A 16,461-nucleotide genomic window follows, 5' to 3' on the forward strand; every position below is an offset into this window, starting at 1 on the left:
GTAATGCCCCCTCTGTGTACCTAAACTATTACTAATGCCCAAAAGAGTAATAATGCTCCCAATAGTGCCCCACCAAAAGTAATAATGCTCCGTTATTCCACCCCACAAAAAAGCAATAGTGTCCCAGAAAATAAAGAAAAGAGTGTCGGTGGATCGGTGTAGTAACGTTGACACCTGTGCTGGTGCACTGATGCCCTGATGCCGTGTGCGTGCCCATAGGCCTAATGTGACCGGCATCATTTAGAGCGGAGAGTGGGGGGTCGGCGCCGGAGTGGGGGGCAGGGAGCGAGAGTGGGGGGCAGGGCACGAGAGTGGAGGGGCAGAGCGCGAGAGTGGGGGGCAAGGCGCAAGAATGGGGGGCAAAGTGTGAGAGTGGGGGCAGAGTGCGAGAGTGGGGGGCAGGGCTCTAGAGTGGGGGGCAGGGCGCGAAAGTGGGGGGCAGGGCGCGAGAGTGGGGTAGGGTGCTCAGGGTTTAACTGCATTGTCTCCCTCTGCAAGCTGATACAGATGAGAGTGGTGGTCTCTCCGGTGGCCCCTCAGTGTCATTGGCTCCTGCCGATCACCCCTTGCCCCACGGTGAGCCACGCTAGTTCCCAGACTTACCGCCATATACTGTGACTCTGCCCCAGGTACAACATCTTCTGCAGATTCGTCTCATTTCCAGCTGCTGGCAGCGGTCACGACGTTCAGTCTGACATCTGGATCCCAACGGATGCTTTGATCTGGCAATAATAATTTATTTATACCGGCAGATCACTGGCAGGCTTAACCTTTTCATGCTCAGGTATAAAGGAAAGGATGGAGTGCAACAAATAGGAAAATTGCATCACTGCGGCATCATCTCAAAAGTCTGATGTTCTGGCATGGAAACGGATTACTGTGAGATTTTGGATGATTCAGAATATCTGTTCTTCCATTCCAGCAAGAAAAATCTAATGGCCTAGATGTGGTCTACTCCTAACAGTCTGGGCTGACAATGTCCCACATCCAATATCCAGATGTAGCAGAGCCCGGATTGTGCTCTGTGATCATTTATGAGCAGTTTTATGCAGAAACTCTGCTCTGCTACATCTCTATAATAGGCAGATAACGCTCTGGCCCCAGAACATCTCAGCCCTACATACCACGTAGTATATAGTGTATACACGGCAGCCATCGCACAGGGCACTGATCTTCGGCGTCTGCGACATCTGCTTGAGAAATGCCTTCACAGATATTCCTAATCTCAGTGTCCAGGGAATAAAGCTCATGGGTGGGTCACCCCCACGGGGTCCGAGAAATACTTTGATTTATGTTGTCCCCTTTAAATCCCCCACTCCTGGCCCTGCATAAGATTATATGGAGTTAGAGGGGCTTTAACGTTCTATATGTCTGGAGCGCCCGCCAGGGCCTAGGGGAACTCGGTACCGGGTCCAGTGGTCATTAAAGGGGAAGTCACGGTGGCAGTGACCCGGTCCGTGGCCCTGGGAGTCCAAATTAAAGGGAAGGTCTTTAAAGGGGTTGTTAGAAATAAGAATGTCCGTGACGGCATCTGTGGTATTCGGTCAGGGGTTACCGACGCTGCTTAAAGGGGTCCTCTGGGGAGTGATGGCACTGCAGCAAGGATGGTACGGCTTCCCACAGGTGAAGCTGGGTCCCCAGGGCTCCAAGTGTATTTGGCAAAGATAGTGTGGTGCCAGAAATTATCAGAGGACACAGGGTTGCAGTCTCTTTACCTGTTTTACTGGTGGTTTACGGCCACAGTCCAGGGTACCAGCAACAGGTGACGGTGGAGTCCAGGCAGCCTGGAATCGAGTTAAATTCCCTTTTCGGGGTCAGATTGGGAGCCTTCCTCTACACGCTGTATAATAGTCCCTTGCTGCCGGTGGCTTCTTTCAAGGTTCTCTCTCACTCTCTGTCCTGGGACAGTACCTGCATGGTAGACAATGCGAGCCGTTTTATAGGAGTCTCTATTCACTGTGACTCCAGGCTCTGTATGTTGCTGTACCTCAGGGTGTAGGTGTGGGCAAGTTACTTTCAATCTCCTGCCCTCCGGTTTCTGCTGTGGGGCATACAGTCCCACACAGCCTCGGACTCCCGGTTCCTGGTTCCTGCGCTTCAGCGTGGAGGGAGCCCAGTCGCAGCTCTCCTCGAGCTTCTTACTTCTCCCATGCTACTTCGTCCTTCTCTGTCTCACACAAACTCCAGACTAAACTAACTAACTCCTCCTCCAAGCCAGAATATATATATCTAGGGAAGCTTCCCTGAAACCGGGTCTAGAGCTCCCCCTTCTGGCCTGGAGTCAGAACATGTTGCATGTACAGGTTACCTGTCATAGGGATCCTCCTCGTTTCCAGGCATGGCATCACCCTCCCCGGGAGGAAAGCACTACCACTATGGTACCTGAACTCCTGGGGTGCCACATATCTAGTGACATAATCAGAAGAGAAGTCTCTGTGTTACATAAACTTATTTGACTCTATTTTCTAGCTGCAGTGTAAAGTATGGAGGCTTTCTTTCTTGTTGCCATGGCTACATCCATACACACTATACTGGACACGTCCTCTATTTTACATACATTTTCTAAGAAGCACAAAGACAAATTAGATCAATACGGTAACACCTTGAATGAAGTCACCATGGCAACCATGATAAAACCTCCATTCTTTACACTGCAGGCTGTATCCAAGTAGAATGCTGGTGTACATCCCAATGTTAGTGCCTTATTTATCGAAAACATTTTTAAGAGGGTCCTTCTTTGCCAGATGAGTAGATAACTCCAAAGTAGACAACCCCTGTAATTGCAGTGTACATCTTGTGCTAAGACACATGTAGTTCCTTTACGTCCCGTGTAGCCCTGGGCAGGTGTATAGGCCTGCGGGAGGGATATTAGAGCGTCAGCTCTGCAGGTGAATAATCACATGTCGTGTTCCCGCTCCCTCTCGTTACAGACATCACTTGCTTCCATCCTGGACGCTCCGCCTGTCCGAGCTGCGGGTGATGGATAGTGGGTATTACACCTGTCTGGCGTCCAACCTCGCAGGAAATGCATCAGTCACCTACAGTCTGGAAGTGCAAGGTACGAAAAGCAATTGTATAGCAATTCCTCAAAATCATGGATTCAGCTTAACAAATATATTTGCAGTGCCCATGTCTGACCTCAGCTCTGGACTTCACTCTTGCGGCCGGCATCTTCGGCCCAGCATCTCCAGGACATACCAGTAGCTCCCTAGGCCTCATGTGACGTCATGGCATTACAGGGTCTATGGAGTGACCAAGGATTTTATGAAGATGCCGGGCCAAGGATGCCAGGAGCAGCCAGACTGAAAGCCTCCATTCTTTACACTGCAGGCTGCATTCAGAGAACGTGAGAACTGTGCAAAAAAAGGTGCATTTTATAGCAAAGTGCCTATTTGTGGGTAACAGTTCAGATCCCTTTTAGTATGCTGGAGCCCTGCTGAGTGCGGAGGGGTTAACAGGACCTCGTAGGAAGCTGCTGTTATTCCTCAGGGGTCACACAGAAGCCCCCGGAGCTGCAGAGCTCAGATCCAACCATGCAATTATCACATTACTGCGGGGGATATGGGAAGTTTTCACAAAGGATGAAAGTGCCAAGCAGACGTCTGAAACATCTGGCCTCTTCCTCCTCACAAGTATCAGCGATCTGCTCCACTTCCTACAGATGCGGTCATCCCACATTAACCCCTTTCACTTCCTGGCTGGGCACCGTGCCGGACATGCGAGGGTTACAGATGTCGCCTTCAGTGATATCGGTATTATTGTAGACCGTCCCGTGGTTGGACCTCACGTCGTCGGAGGGTCTGACACACGGCCAGACACACTCCAGATCGACTCGTGCACAAAGTGGGGAACTGAGCCAGACAAGCGGCTGAAAATACTCACCCCGGACCTACCGGAGTCATCTGCGCAGCTCCCTCCTATCACTATGGAGCGGGAACATTTATAGGACCGTAATACCCCTTTAAAAAAAAATAAATCCCCAGAAGATTTTCTCTTGCTGAGTCATCCCTTTTTAACAATTTCTGGGAAAGCTGAGTCTGGGTGTAACCCCTGTGGGAGCTGTCATGGCGGCACAGATATGTTAGTTGTCACTCAGCTTTTCCAGAAACCAGATATGACATAGTAGAAGCCTAAAAGAACATGCACGCTCCCCCGGCCTGCGCTGATGTAACTCTGCTACATTAGTAAGTGTGGTACAGATTGTAGCCCGACCCTTCCCATAATACAGAGATCAATGTATTACGGTCGGCCCGAGGGTCTGAGACGGGATCTCCTGGGGGATTCCCGTCCATGGTCTCACAGGTCAGACAGTGTGAGCAGGTGATGCGGAGGCAGCTAGCCTTGTGCCGAGGTCTCACCGCCCATCACATTTTACTGATATGCGGGGCCATTTCGCTTACAGTTCCCCCACGTGTCCACCCTGGGCCGAAGCTGCTGAAGACTCTCCTGGGACGCTCCCTGGCCCTCCCCTGTGTGGCACATGGAGACCCCATGCCCAGGCTCAGTTGGTATAAGGATGGTGTAGCCTTAAGGGTAGGAGGCCAGGACTCCCTGCCAGGCCCAGATGGCACCATCAGTGTTCAGGAGGTGCAGCTGTTGGACTCTGGTCTGTACCGCTGTGTGGCTTTCAGCAGCGCCGGAGAAGATTCCCTGGATTTCCGTCTGGCAGTTTTAGGTAAGTGTTATCCCACAATATGGACACCACACAATGTGGGGACCCTGGCGACATGACAGTGTTTTCTGTTTAGAGCCACCTAATTTTAAGGAGAACTCCGACATCCTGTTGGAACATAGCACATATGACCCGGTGACCGTGACATGTCCGGTACAAGGTGAGGGTCACGTTCCTACATCACATTCACCCAGTGCTTCTCGTTTTGCTTCCATTGTGTATATTCACTATTCTACCTTCCAGGGATTCCAACTCCAATGGTCCGCTGGTTAAAAAATGGAGTCGTCCTCAGCAGTAACCTGCCAGGGATCACTCAGCTGGTCAATGGCTCCTTACTGATCGAGTCGCCTGTCCCAAGTAACAGCGGCGAATACATCTGCCTGGCGACTAATGAAGCCGGCTCGGTGAGGAGGAAGACGAAGCTGGTGGTGTACGGTGAGGACTCATCTCTACGGCGGCCATATCTGTATCATCCCTGCTCTACAGTCCCCTAATAATCCTATAATTTACATTTCAGCCCCGCCCAGGATCCTGGAGAATGGACAAGCCCAAAACATCTCCCTAATGGCCAACCAGCCCTTGATATTGGGCTGTGAAGTCAGCGGGGTTCCTTTTCCTACTGTGACCTGGAACAAAGAGGACAGGATTGTAAGAGCGACCAAACCCTCCAACACAATGTAATAACACCACAGTGGTGATAATTAGCGGGAGACAGAGGCCCTGGAGCAAAATGGCCCAACATAGGAGAAGGGAATGTCTCCACCTGGTGGTCACACTGCAGAACTGTTTTGTTGGCGGACAAAGTTTACTTTTTTTTCAGGCTTTCTAAAATGAGTATTCTTTTTTAGTGGAAACAACTTTTGAGGAGTTTATCTTTTCCTGATGAGCTTTTTAAGTGTTTTTTTTCTAGAAGTGTTTTTTTTCCTGCATTTTTGATTGGACAGTGCCTAATTTGGAGCAGAATCTATCGGGATCTGAAACAAAGCAAATTCTCAAAAAAATTCTCACGTGAACAGCAACATTTATTTCCCCTAGATATGAATAGGAAGTGTTTTCCAAGCTTTTTTTTCTTTTTTGTGGGGGATTTTGGAGCAGATCTACTCACAAAAATTCAACTCTGTGTGAACATAGCCTGAGCATTTAAAAGTGATAAGTTTCTCATTTGGAAACCGCTTCAGGAAACACGTCTTTTTTTTTTTTTTTTTGGGGGGTGGGGTGGGGAATGATTCTGATGAATTTATTTGTTCTGGAATGTTTTTGGAGACTTCTGTTTGCTCAGTGCTTTCTTTGTAGCCTACTCCATCGGGATCTGCTTCCAAGAAATAACATGCACTTTGTTTTACTACTGGGTGTTCTTAAAAACTGTAGGAAAAATAATACTCAAAAATCTTCTCAAGTGAACATCAAAGTGGATTTTGCATAGAAATGAATGTGAAGAGTTCTCCGGGGGTTTTCGAGGAGGATTTTGAAGAAGATCTGCTCCAAAAAACTCCTCAATGATCTCAATGTAAAGACAGCCTTCTTGCCACGGCTCTGTGGAACGTTGTAGTGAGACACAATCTAGAAAAGGAAATGATTTGGTTCCTGTGCTAATGTCTTAAGGTTTGGGCCAAATACAAGTGCTTCTCATAAAATTAGAATATCATCAAAAAGTTAATTTATTCCAGTTCTTCAATACAAAAAGTGAATCTCATATATTACATAGAATCATTACACACAGAGTGATCTATTTCACGTCTTTATTCCTGTTAATGTTGATAATTATGGCTTACAGCCAATGAAAACCCAAAAGTTATTATCTCAGTAAATTAGAATACTTTATAATGTCAGGGCTCCTTTTGCATCAATTACTGCATCAATGCGGTGCGGCGTGGCATGGAGGCGATCAGCCTGTGGCACTGCTGATGGGTTATAGAAGCCCAGGTTGCATTGATAGCAGCCTTCAGCTCGTCTGCATTGTTGGGTCTGGTGTCTCATCTTCCTCTTGAAAATGCCCCATAGATTCTCTATGGGGTTATGGTCAGGCAAGTTTGCTGCCAATCAAGCACAGTGATACTGTGGTTTGTAAACCAGGTATTGGTACTTTTGTGGAAACTTCACACTAGGCCTCAAGTAGCTTGGATTGTGGCCTCTCCACTCTTCCTCCAGACTCTGGGACCTTGATTTCCAAATGAAATGTAAAATTTACTTTCATCTGAAAACAACATCTTGGAACACTGAGCAACAGTCCAGTTCTTTTTCTCCTTGGCCCAAGTAAGACGCTTCTGGTGTTGTCTATTGGTCATGAGTACATGGCACAGTGCGACAAACCAATAGGCAACCTTGGCATAACAATGTCACAAAAAAACTTCGACAAGCAGCCAGGGTTGCGGAGCGACGTTGGAAGAAAACACGCCTGCCAGACGACTTCACTGCCTTCAAACAAGCTACATTTGACTTCAAATCAGCCCTCACCTCTGCTAAACAGACCTATTTCACTAACCTTGTATCTTCACTATCATACAACCCAAAACAACTGTTCAGCACATTTAACTCTCTCCTCCGCCCACCACTGCCACCTCCAACTCCCTTCATCTCTTCCGAGGACTTTGCCACCTACTTCAAAAACAAGATCGACCAAACAAGGCAAACCTTTACTTGTCCACCACCCCAACCACTCCATATACCAGACCCCTGCCCTTCCTTAATAACCTCCCTCTCCAACATCACTGAAGGAGAGCTTACTCGCCTCTTTTCCAAATCACACCTCACCACCTGTGCACTTGACCCCATGCCTTCCCACCTGCTCCCCAACCTCACTAACATGCTTATTCCAGCCCTAACCCATCTCTTCAACCTATCGCTCTCTTCTGGTACCTTCCCCTCTGCCTTCAAACATGCCACCATCACACCCATCCTCAAAAAAACTAACCTTGACCCAACTGCTATGCCCAGCTATCGCCCCATATCACTGCTCCCATTTGCTTCAAAACTCCTTGAGCAGCATGTCCATGGTCAACTTTCCTCCCACCTCTCATCTAACTCTCTCCTTGACAACCTCCAATCTGGCTTCCGCCCCCACCACTCCACCGAAACTGCCCTGACAAAAATTACTAAATGACCTAGTCACAGCCAAAGCTAACAGACAGTTCTCCATCCTCCTCCTTCTTGACCTGTCCTCTGCTTTCGACACAGTCGATCACTGCCTACTGCTACAGATTCTTTCTTCCCTTGGCATCAAAGACCTCGCCCTGTCCTGGATTGCCTCATACCTATCCAACCGCACATTTAGCGTTTCCCACTCCCACACTACCTCCTCATCCCGCCCTCTCTCTGTTGGAGTCCCTCAAGGCTCTGTCCTAGGACCCCTACTTTTTTCCATCTATACATCTATACCCTTGGCCTAGGACAACTCATAAAGTCCCATGGCTTCCAGTACCACCTGTATGCAGACGACACTCAGATCTACCTCTCTGGCCCAGATGTCACCTCCCTGCTGTCCAGAATCCCGAAGTGTCTGTCAGCCATATCCTCCTTCTTCACCTCTCGCTTCCTAAAACTCAATGTAGACAAAACCGAATTCATCATCTTTCCCCCACCTCACGTATCCCCCCTACCCAATCTATCTATTATGGTGAACGGCATCACGCTCTCTCCTGCTCCTGAAATCCGCTGCCTCGGAGTAACTCTTGACTCTGCCCTGTCCTTCAAATCTCACGTCCAAGCTCTTGCCACCTCCTGTCGCCTCCAACTCAAAAATATTGCCAGAATCTGTTCCTTCCTCAGTCCACAATCTACCAAAACTCTTGTGCATGCTCTCATCATCTCCTGCCTCGATTACTGCAACACCCTCCTCTGTGGCCTCCCCTCTAACTCTCTTGCACCACTCCAGTCTGTCCTCAACTCTGCTGCCCGCCTAATCCACCTCTCTCCTCGCTACTCCCCTGCTTCTCCCCTCTGCAAATCCCTCCACTGGCTCCCAATCCCCCAACGAATCCAGTTCAAACTACTAACACTGATCTACAAAGCCATCCACAACCTGTTCCCTCCCTATATCTCTGAACTAATCTCCCACTATCTTCCCTCACGTAATCTTCGTTCATCCCAAGACCTCCTACTCTCCTCCACACTTATTCGTTCCTCACACAATCGCCTCCAAGATTTCTCCCGAATATCCCCCATCCTCTGGAATTCCATGCCTCAACACGTCCGATTATCCACCACCCTCGGATCCTTCAGACGGAACCTGAAAACCCATCTTTTCAGGAAAGCCTACAGCCTACAATAACCGAGCCGCCGCCTCACCACCGCCAGAGCCGCCGCCGCATTACCCCTACCTTCTGTCTCTTCCCCACTATCCCATAGAATGTAAGTCCGCAAGGACAGGGTCCTCTCCCCTCTGTACCAGTGTGTCACTGTAAACCTGTTTACTGTAAATTATATCTATAACTCTGTATGTAACCCCTTTCTCATGTACAGCACCATGGAATTAATGGTGCTATATAAATAAATAATAATAATAATAATAATAATAATAATGAGTGGCTTGACACAAGGAATGTGACACTTGTAGCCCATGTCCTGGAAACGTCTGTGTGTGGTGGCTGTTAAAGCAATGACCTCAGCTTAGGAAGCCTTTGCAGGTGTTTTTTGTTAATTATTGTAATTTACTTAGATAATGACTTTTGGTTTTCATTGGCTGTAAGCCATAAACATCAATATTAACAGAAAAAAAACACTTGAAATTGATCACTCTGTGTGTAATGACTCTATATATGATTTTCACTTTTTGTATTGAAGAACTTAAATAAATTAACTTTTTGATGATATTCTAATTTAGTGAGAAGCACTTGTATGTCTGATGACCCGACTAATCAGCTCCTGTGACTGCAGCTTTCTCTAACCCGGCATTTTTACTACAAGGTATCTAAAGTTTTTCTATTTTGCCAGCTCACGGAAGGTCCAGGGATCAGCTTCCAGTCCTCCGGCCAGTCTCTTCGATTTCACCGCACACGTAAGGATGATTCAGGGTCCTACACTTGCAGGGCAGTAAACCGTGCCGGGAAGGCCCAGCGCACCTACAATGTTATGGTATTTGGTGAGTATCAAAAAGAAATGCACGAAATAGACAACGATGCGACCTTAAACTATAGATATTAAATACACAAGCACACCAAGGACTATATTCAAAATAAAATATTCAACATTTCTTAAGAAATGTTTGTACATATACTAATGAAAAAGTCACGGTGTTCTGTGAAAGGTAGTGGATACCACTAAAGTGAGAAGACAACCAAAGCAACAAAGAGCATGGAAGACCAAAAAAGCATACAGGCTGGAAATAGATTATAAAATGCCTTTATTCATAAAAAAGTGGCAAATAATTCAAATATAAAAATTATGTGCGCAAAACAGGACAAAAAAAAGACTATAAAAAATATATATAATAATATGTAAAATACAGCAATCCGTAGCAGCAGACTCAAAAATCTTATTTATAAATATGCTACTCAGTTGTGCACTCCAAAATGTAAAATCAATTCATAGTGATAAAAGCTCAAAATATGACGTGCATATAATATAATATAAATATTTCATTAAGTGTATAAATCAGATGAACTCCCATAGAAGTGCTAAAAAAGTGCTATGTGCAAGACAAATGCAAAAAAAGACCTTACAATGGTCGCCACATCCAAATCCACAACTACAATAAAGTGCTGAATGACAAGGGAAGGCACAACAGAATATTAGTGATATACCTTTAAGGGTCGCCAAGTCCCGTAACTGCGCACCCCAACGCGCGTTTCGGAAAATTTATTTTTTTTGTCCTGTTTTACGCACATAATTTTTATAGTTTAATTATTTGCCACTTTGTTTTTATAAATAAAGGCATTTTATAATCTATTTCCAGCCTGTATGCTTTTTGGTCTTCCATGCTCTTTGTTGCTTTGGTTGTCTTCTGACCTTAAATTATAGGAAGGTTACCCTATGAGCTGCAGGTGGCAGTGTAACTTTCCGGGTTCATAATAAAGTCTGATTTCTGCACTGACTTTTGCTATTTATGATTTTTTTTTTCCATTTTATTCTTATTATTTTCAGTGCCTCCAACGATTCTCGGAGCAGGATCTTTCCAAGAACTGACTGTAAAGGAAGGAGCAGAGGTTGAGCTGCACTGTCGGACATCGGGGCTACCAACCCCCCACGTGGAATGGACAAAGGACGAGCAGTAAGTGACCACTAATTAAAGGGCCACATAAAAGCACAGGGCCACTGAGTGTTACGCTAGTCTAGTGCATATTCAGGCGTGCAAATTCTATATTTTTTATCTCTATTTTGTGCTTGGGAAGGGTTAACCCTCGCACACATGTTCTGTAGCATCCACATCTGGGTGCATTCGTCATCTCATCCTCGTGCAGGACTGCGCTTTCTTTCATGGGAACCTGTTCTCACTCATCAAGGTGTCGTTGAGGAGGTGAGAGAGACGGCTGGATCCGCATTATCCGCGATGTGTGTCGGGCTGACATATGAGGAGCGCTCTGCACATGTGCTCATGACTAATGCCATAGGAAGCAATGAGCTCACTATCAGGCGGTCAGCTCGGGACCTGCTTTCCCCACTTTTCCTTCTCATCTCGGCTCCTCTGGCTTCTTTCTTTCAATTCATCTTGCAGTGCACAAACTCCCAAGTTTTAACACTTGCATTTTCTTTTTCTAGCGTGTCGCATTATATTAGAATCTACCCCTAATGGCATCCATTGACACCCTAGTGGCTACTGGCCATTCTGCCCCTTTATGGATACAATGACCAGTAGAGCCCCCATTTCTGCATTGGGGCTCCTGTGTACTCCACAGGTGTATGGACCAATGCCATAAGCATGTGCTGAGCCACCACTCTGGAGAAAAAGCAACTTGCAAATTTCTTGGGGCGACTGTCGAGAATGCACAAGGAGTCGGAGTGAACCGTCCAGCTGCATTGCCACGATGTAATGGGGTGATATAGGACAGGGCAGCAGAGGAGCATGGGACTGATTCTGTAGGGTAGTAGGGTCCCCGCACCTGTGAAATCCGGCAGCTGCTGACGTCCGGGATCCGACCCTCCTTAGAAACTGCATCAAAACAGAGCAGCTCTAGGGGCCCTCCTGGCAGCCATGTATCCGCGTGGTCCCTGTACGGAGGAGGGAGGGGGCGGCTGTACAGTGCGGGAAGCATCTGCCACCAAGATAAATCCTCATATTCTCCTGCTGTAATCATCCACCCAGATCCGTGAAAACAAGACCAGTGTAATGGTGGCCAAACTGGCACACCGCGCTGACCGCAGAGACTGGCACCCAGATATACCAGCACAGCAGATCGTTAATATGGTTGAAAAAAAAATGTCCATCTAAATCAACAGAGAGATGGGGGAATAGATAGCGGGAAGGGGAACAACCACAAAGCATAGTCCGGTGGTCTGCAGGAGAGCTCAGCCTGCTCCCCTGATCCAACTGGTCCAAGTAAAAAAGAACTTTACACATTTACATAATTAAAAAAGCATCTCAGCCTTCTCTGAAACCATCGACAGTTCCCGCTGTGACAAGAGGCCGACTGTTCATGTGATCACCACTCTTACAGTAGAGAACCAGCTCCTGAGGTCGGCTATTCCTCAGATTAATCGCTCTCATGGTAAATAGTGATGATCTCAAGTGCTTGTTACTCGCCTAGGGTGCTCGGATATCGCGGGTGCTCGAGTGACATGCTCGTGGCCCCTCGGCTGCATGTTTCACAGATGTTAGACAGCTACAAGACATGCGGGGATCGCCTGACCAACACGGGCAATCCCTCTATGTTTTGTGGCTGTTTTCCATCTGCAAAACATGCAGCCGAGGGGCCACGAGCATGTCACTCGAGCACCCGCGATATCCGAGCACCCCAGGCAACTCCACTAAGGAGCACTTGTGCTCATCACTAATGATAAAGAAGCCTCGTCTCCTCTGGAGATTCAACCTTTCCTTCTACAGGTTTTATATGAACAATTTTGACCGTACTTTTTGTATGGACCATTTATGTACTTGTACAAGTTAATCCATCTCTCCTTTTTTGATTGCAACGTGTGACCGCAGTCTACGACGCTGGAGCGATACTCATACGACGCTGCGACGTCACGGATCGTGCCGTCGTAGCGATTAAAATTGCACTGTGTGACAGTACCCTAAGGTCACATTGACACATTCAGTATTTGAGTTTGTGATCTTAGTACAAGTCTAATCCTATAGACCTTAATTTACTCATTAGCTGTCTGTGTGAGATGGTGTCCAACACCTTTGCAAAGTCCAAAAGTAAAAGTTTGCTGTTGTTTTTTATCATTGTGACCTCTTCCATATTTTTGCATGGTGCAGCGCTGCGGCCATTCACTACTGATCTGTAGATGTCACTGTGATCTCTCCGCTGCAGGCCGCTGTCACTGGGGGACCCTCAGATTCAGCTCCTCGAAGGCGGACAGCTGCTGAGGGTGAACAGCTCGCGCCTCTGGCACCAGGGCAGATACCAGTGTCTGGCATTTAATCACGCAGGTCAACAAGTCAAAGACTTCAGCCTGAAGATCCTCAGTAAGTGCTTCCATCAGACGCTCAGTGTCAGTCTGCCATCTGCTGGCTATGTGGTGAATTACATGCTGCAATTTTCTGCAGAAAAGCAACATAAGGTAAAATGCAATAAAGGTATTTTTAGTCCACTATCAATGGAACCTGATATATGCCAGATTATCAGATTATTTTAATCCGCATAGAAATATATACAAATGTCCCCTTTTATAAAACAGTGCTAAAATCTGTATCTCTTGATCTCTCCATAGCGCCCCCCACAGTCTGGTCATCCAATGAAACAACATCCGTGGCCTCTCTCCTCCACGGGTCTGTGGAGTTAAAGTGTGATGCGAAAGGATCTCCCCCTCCAAGCATCACCTGGTATAAGGACAAGCGTCCCATTGTGTCCAGCCCCAAATCCATGTACAAGGACGGGGGGAGAAGCCTGCAGCTGAGCCGGGTCCAGCTCTCCGATGCCGGGTCATACACCTGCAGAGCCAATAACCATGCCGGCACTGTAGAGAAATCCTATCTGCTGGAGGTGTATGGTACGTGTGTCCCCGGGTCAGGCGGGAACGTTTCTACATCAGCAGCTCAGTGTGTAGTCACTGACCGCCGAATCATGGAAAGGGCCACTACTGTCTGATAGTCAGAAGCCATAATCCTCCTCAAAAACAGCTTTAAAAATGCTCCAAAATCTCTCCTCTTTATTTGTATGGAAAATCCAGTTTCCTGTTAAAAACGCATGGAGGAAAAGATGCATGCCATCTCATTAAAACTGATCCTGAAACCTCTCCAAACTAGGCACTGTCCAATCAGAGGGCTGCAAAAAAAAAGCTTCAAAAAAAAAGAAGAAAACTCCACCAAACACTCCCATAGAAGAGCGTTCACTGAAGCGGTTTCCACTTGCCAAAGAGAAACACATGAAAACACTCTGTGTGAACATGGCCTTTGTGTGTTACTTGCTAACTCGTACCGGGATCTCAGCGTGCAGTCAGTAAACCCACCCTGACCCAATACCTCTCACAGCTGAGGGTTTGTAACAGTTGCATCCAGTCCTTGTGATCTTCTATGAGCGGAGCACATCAGCAGCACAAATCTCATTCCTACTTGTTACTTATCACCTCCATTGATTCATTGTATCAAAGAGACATGATTCTCCCCCAATAATATATTGGAACAAACCCTCAGCCGTGAGCAGTTTTTGATCCGGACTTTCCTACTTTTCGCTGATCTCATAGATGAAGTGAAGCATAAAGTGTATGAGAAGCTGCAGCTTTTTCATTGTGCTAACAGAAATTTACTTACAGTTTTTTTCCTTTTGGGTCCAGTCTCTCCTCATATAGAAGGAGCCGGAGCGAAACCACCGACCGTTAAGGCCACATTGGGGCGACCCTTGGACTTGGAGTGCTCTGCCACCGGTCATCCCCCTCCAGTCCTGTCCTGGCTCAAAGACGGACTCCTGGTGTCTGATAGAGACAGTCTGCAGATTAAAGATGGCGGTCGCACTCTACATTTTCCATCAGTGACAGAAAGTGCCGAGGGGGATTACACTTGCGTAGCCATCAGCCTGGCGGGAGAGACCACCCTGCGCTACTCTGTGGACGTTCTCAGTAAGTCTAGTAGTCTCTGTATTGGGGTAAGCCTCAGTTCTGGAAATTTCTAAAAATGACTATTTCTTTTCAGTTCCTCCCAGTGTTCAGATCGGCGACGGTTCAGGACGGGTGACTGTGACAGTAAATGAGGCCCTGGACCTCTCCTGTCTTGTGAGCGGACACCCCACCCCCAGAGTCTGGTAAGGGCTTGGTGTAACCTGATTGCCAAAGGTATCCTGTTTTCTGTGCAGCTGATTACGGTCTATTGCTCCCTGTTATCAGCTGTTGTGGATGATTTCAATAGGACCAAAAGAGCAGAATAATCATTTCTTATAATGGGATTTATCTGTGCTGCAGGTGGCTGAGGAATGGCTACCCGCTCACCGATCAGGACGGGCTGGAAGTGTTAGATGGTGGGAGAACCTTGGCTATCCGTCTCGTGCAGCCAGGACATGGCGGCAGATACTTGTGCAAAGCGGAAGGTGAAGCTGGGACGGCCGAGGCGGCTGTGGATGTGCTGGTACAAGGTAAGACCTCTCACAATCCCGTGATCCTGCACCCCCAGAATATATCCCAGCATTTAATAATGCACCCAAATCAAGGGTCTGTACACAGTAGCCCCTTCTTAGTGGTGGTCTCAGGTCATGGGCCCCACTAATTACTGAAATGATGTCATGTAACGAGACCTCCAGTATATCCATCTGCAGTAAATATCGTCCTTTATGCCAGCGCCCCCACTGGTGACCATCACTGGGGGCAGCAGCGTGTCTGCAAGACTCCGCGAGCCTGTGACCCTGGAGTGCGATGTGTCCAGCACCCCACCCCCGACCGTGACCTGGTGGAAGGAGGGGCGGCTGGTGGGAGCACAAGGATCCCGACTGCAGGTAAGCCCCCCGGGGAATGGCCGCCGTGCAGTGTGACAGCGGATTTCTCTCATGAAACATTTACAGTTTGCTCAGGCGAACCGAAGATAAAAATTCTTCATTAAATGTAAGATGGGGAACATAAAAAGAAATTGCACCAAAGAACCACGAGTGCCAAAATAATAAAAACAAATGTTATTGAATCATTACGAAAAGCATCAAAGACTATGGTGATGACACGTGAGTGACCAATGGTGACGAGTGCACTTATTGTATCTATGTAGATGTGTGTGTGTGTGTGTGTATATATATATATATATATATATATATATATATATATATATATATATATATATATATATATATATATATATATATATATATACTGCTAACTTTAGCCCTATATAGATTTACTCCCATAAATAATATGTACTGCTGTTGTTGGCCCTATATAGGGTAAAAAGTAAGAGTAAGGATCATGATGAATATTATACGTGTCCCCCAGTCCGATGACAACCTCCTCTCTGGGAGACGGTACTCCTACTCCCATTACTCCCTGGAGAATAGTCATCATAAATATCATCTGTGATTTATAATCTTCTGTCAGATCCAGGAGCTCAGCATCGATGACGAGGGCGTCTACACGTGTGTGGCTGCAAACCAGGCCGGAGAAGGGAGGCAGGACGTACTGCTGAACGTGCTGGGTGAGTGATACAGTATCACACAAGAGAGGATTAGATACAGTTTAGCTGGGATTGGATGAGCCGCTGAGTTCACCACACAGTATCACAC

General features: G+C 47.1%; 1 protein-coding gene across 1 annotated transcript in view; it reads left to right on the plus strand.

The window, feature by feature from the left end:
• The window catches only part of HMCN2 (hemicentin 2), a 196,714-nt gene that overhangs the window by 133,271 nt on the left and 46,982 nt on the right, over nt 1-16,461 (plus strand). The window contains exons 23-36 of the mRNA XM_077284766.1: nt 2,931-3,058; nt 4,403-4,675; nt 4,749-4,832; nt 4,916-5,107; nt 5,190-5,320; nt 9,602-9,749; nt 10,751-10,877; nt 13,081-13,235; nt 13,481-13,759; nt 14,543-14,824; nt 14,898-15,006; nt 15,164-15,333; nt 15,536-15,690; nt 16,277-16,373. Coding sequence (XP_077140881.1) covers nt 2,931-3,058; nt 4,403-4,675; nt 4,749-4,832; nt 4,916-5,107; nt 5,190-5,320; nt 9,602-9,749; nt 10,751-10,877; nt 13,081-13,235; nt 13,481-13,759; nt 14,543-14,824; nt 14,898-15,006; nt 15,164-15,333; nt 15,536-15,690; nt 16,277-16,373 — 2,330 coding nt within the window. The remainder of the gene's footprint in view (nt 1-2,930; nt 3,059-4,402; nt 4,676-4,748; nt 4,833-4,915; nt 5,108-5,189; nt 5,321-9,601; nt 9,750-10,750; nt 10,878-13,080; nt 13,236-13,480; nt 13,760-14,542; nt 14,825-14,897; nt 15,007-15,163; nt 15,334-15,535; nt 15,691-16,276; nt 16,374-16,461) is intronic.

Source organism: Ranitomeya variabilis, chromosome 2 (assembly GCF_051348905.1).
Source record: "Ranitomeya variabilis isolate aRanVar5 chromosome 2, aRanVar5.hap1, whole genome shotgun sequence".
Taxonomy (NCBI): Eukaryota; Metazoa; Chordata; class Amphibia; order Anura; family Dendrobatidae; genus Ranitomeya; species Ranitomeya variabilis.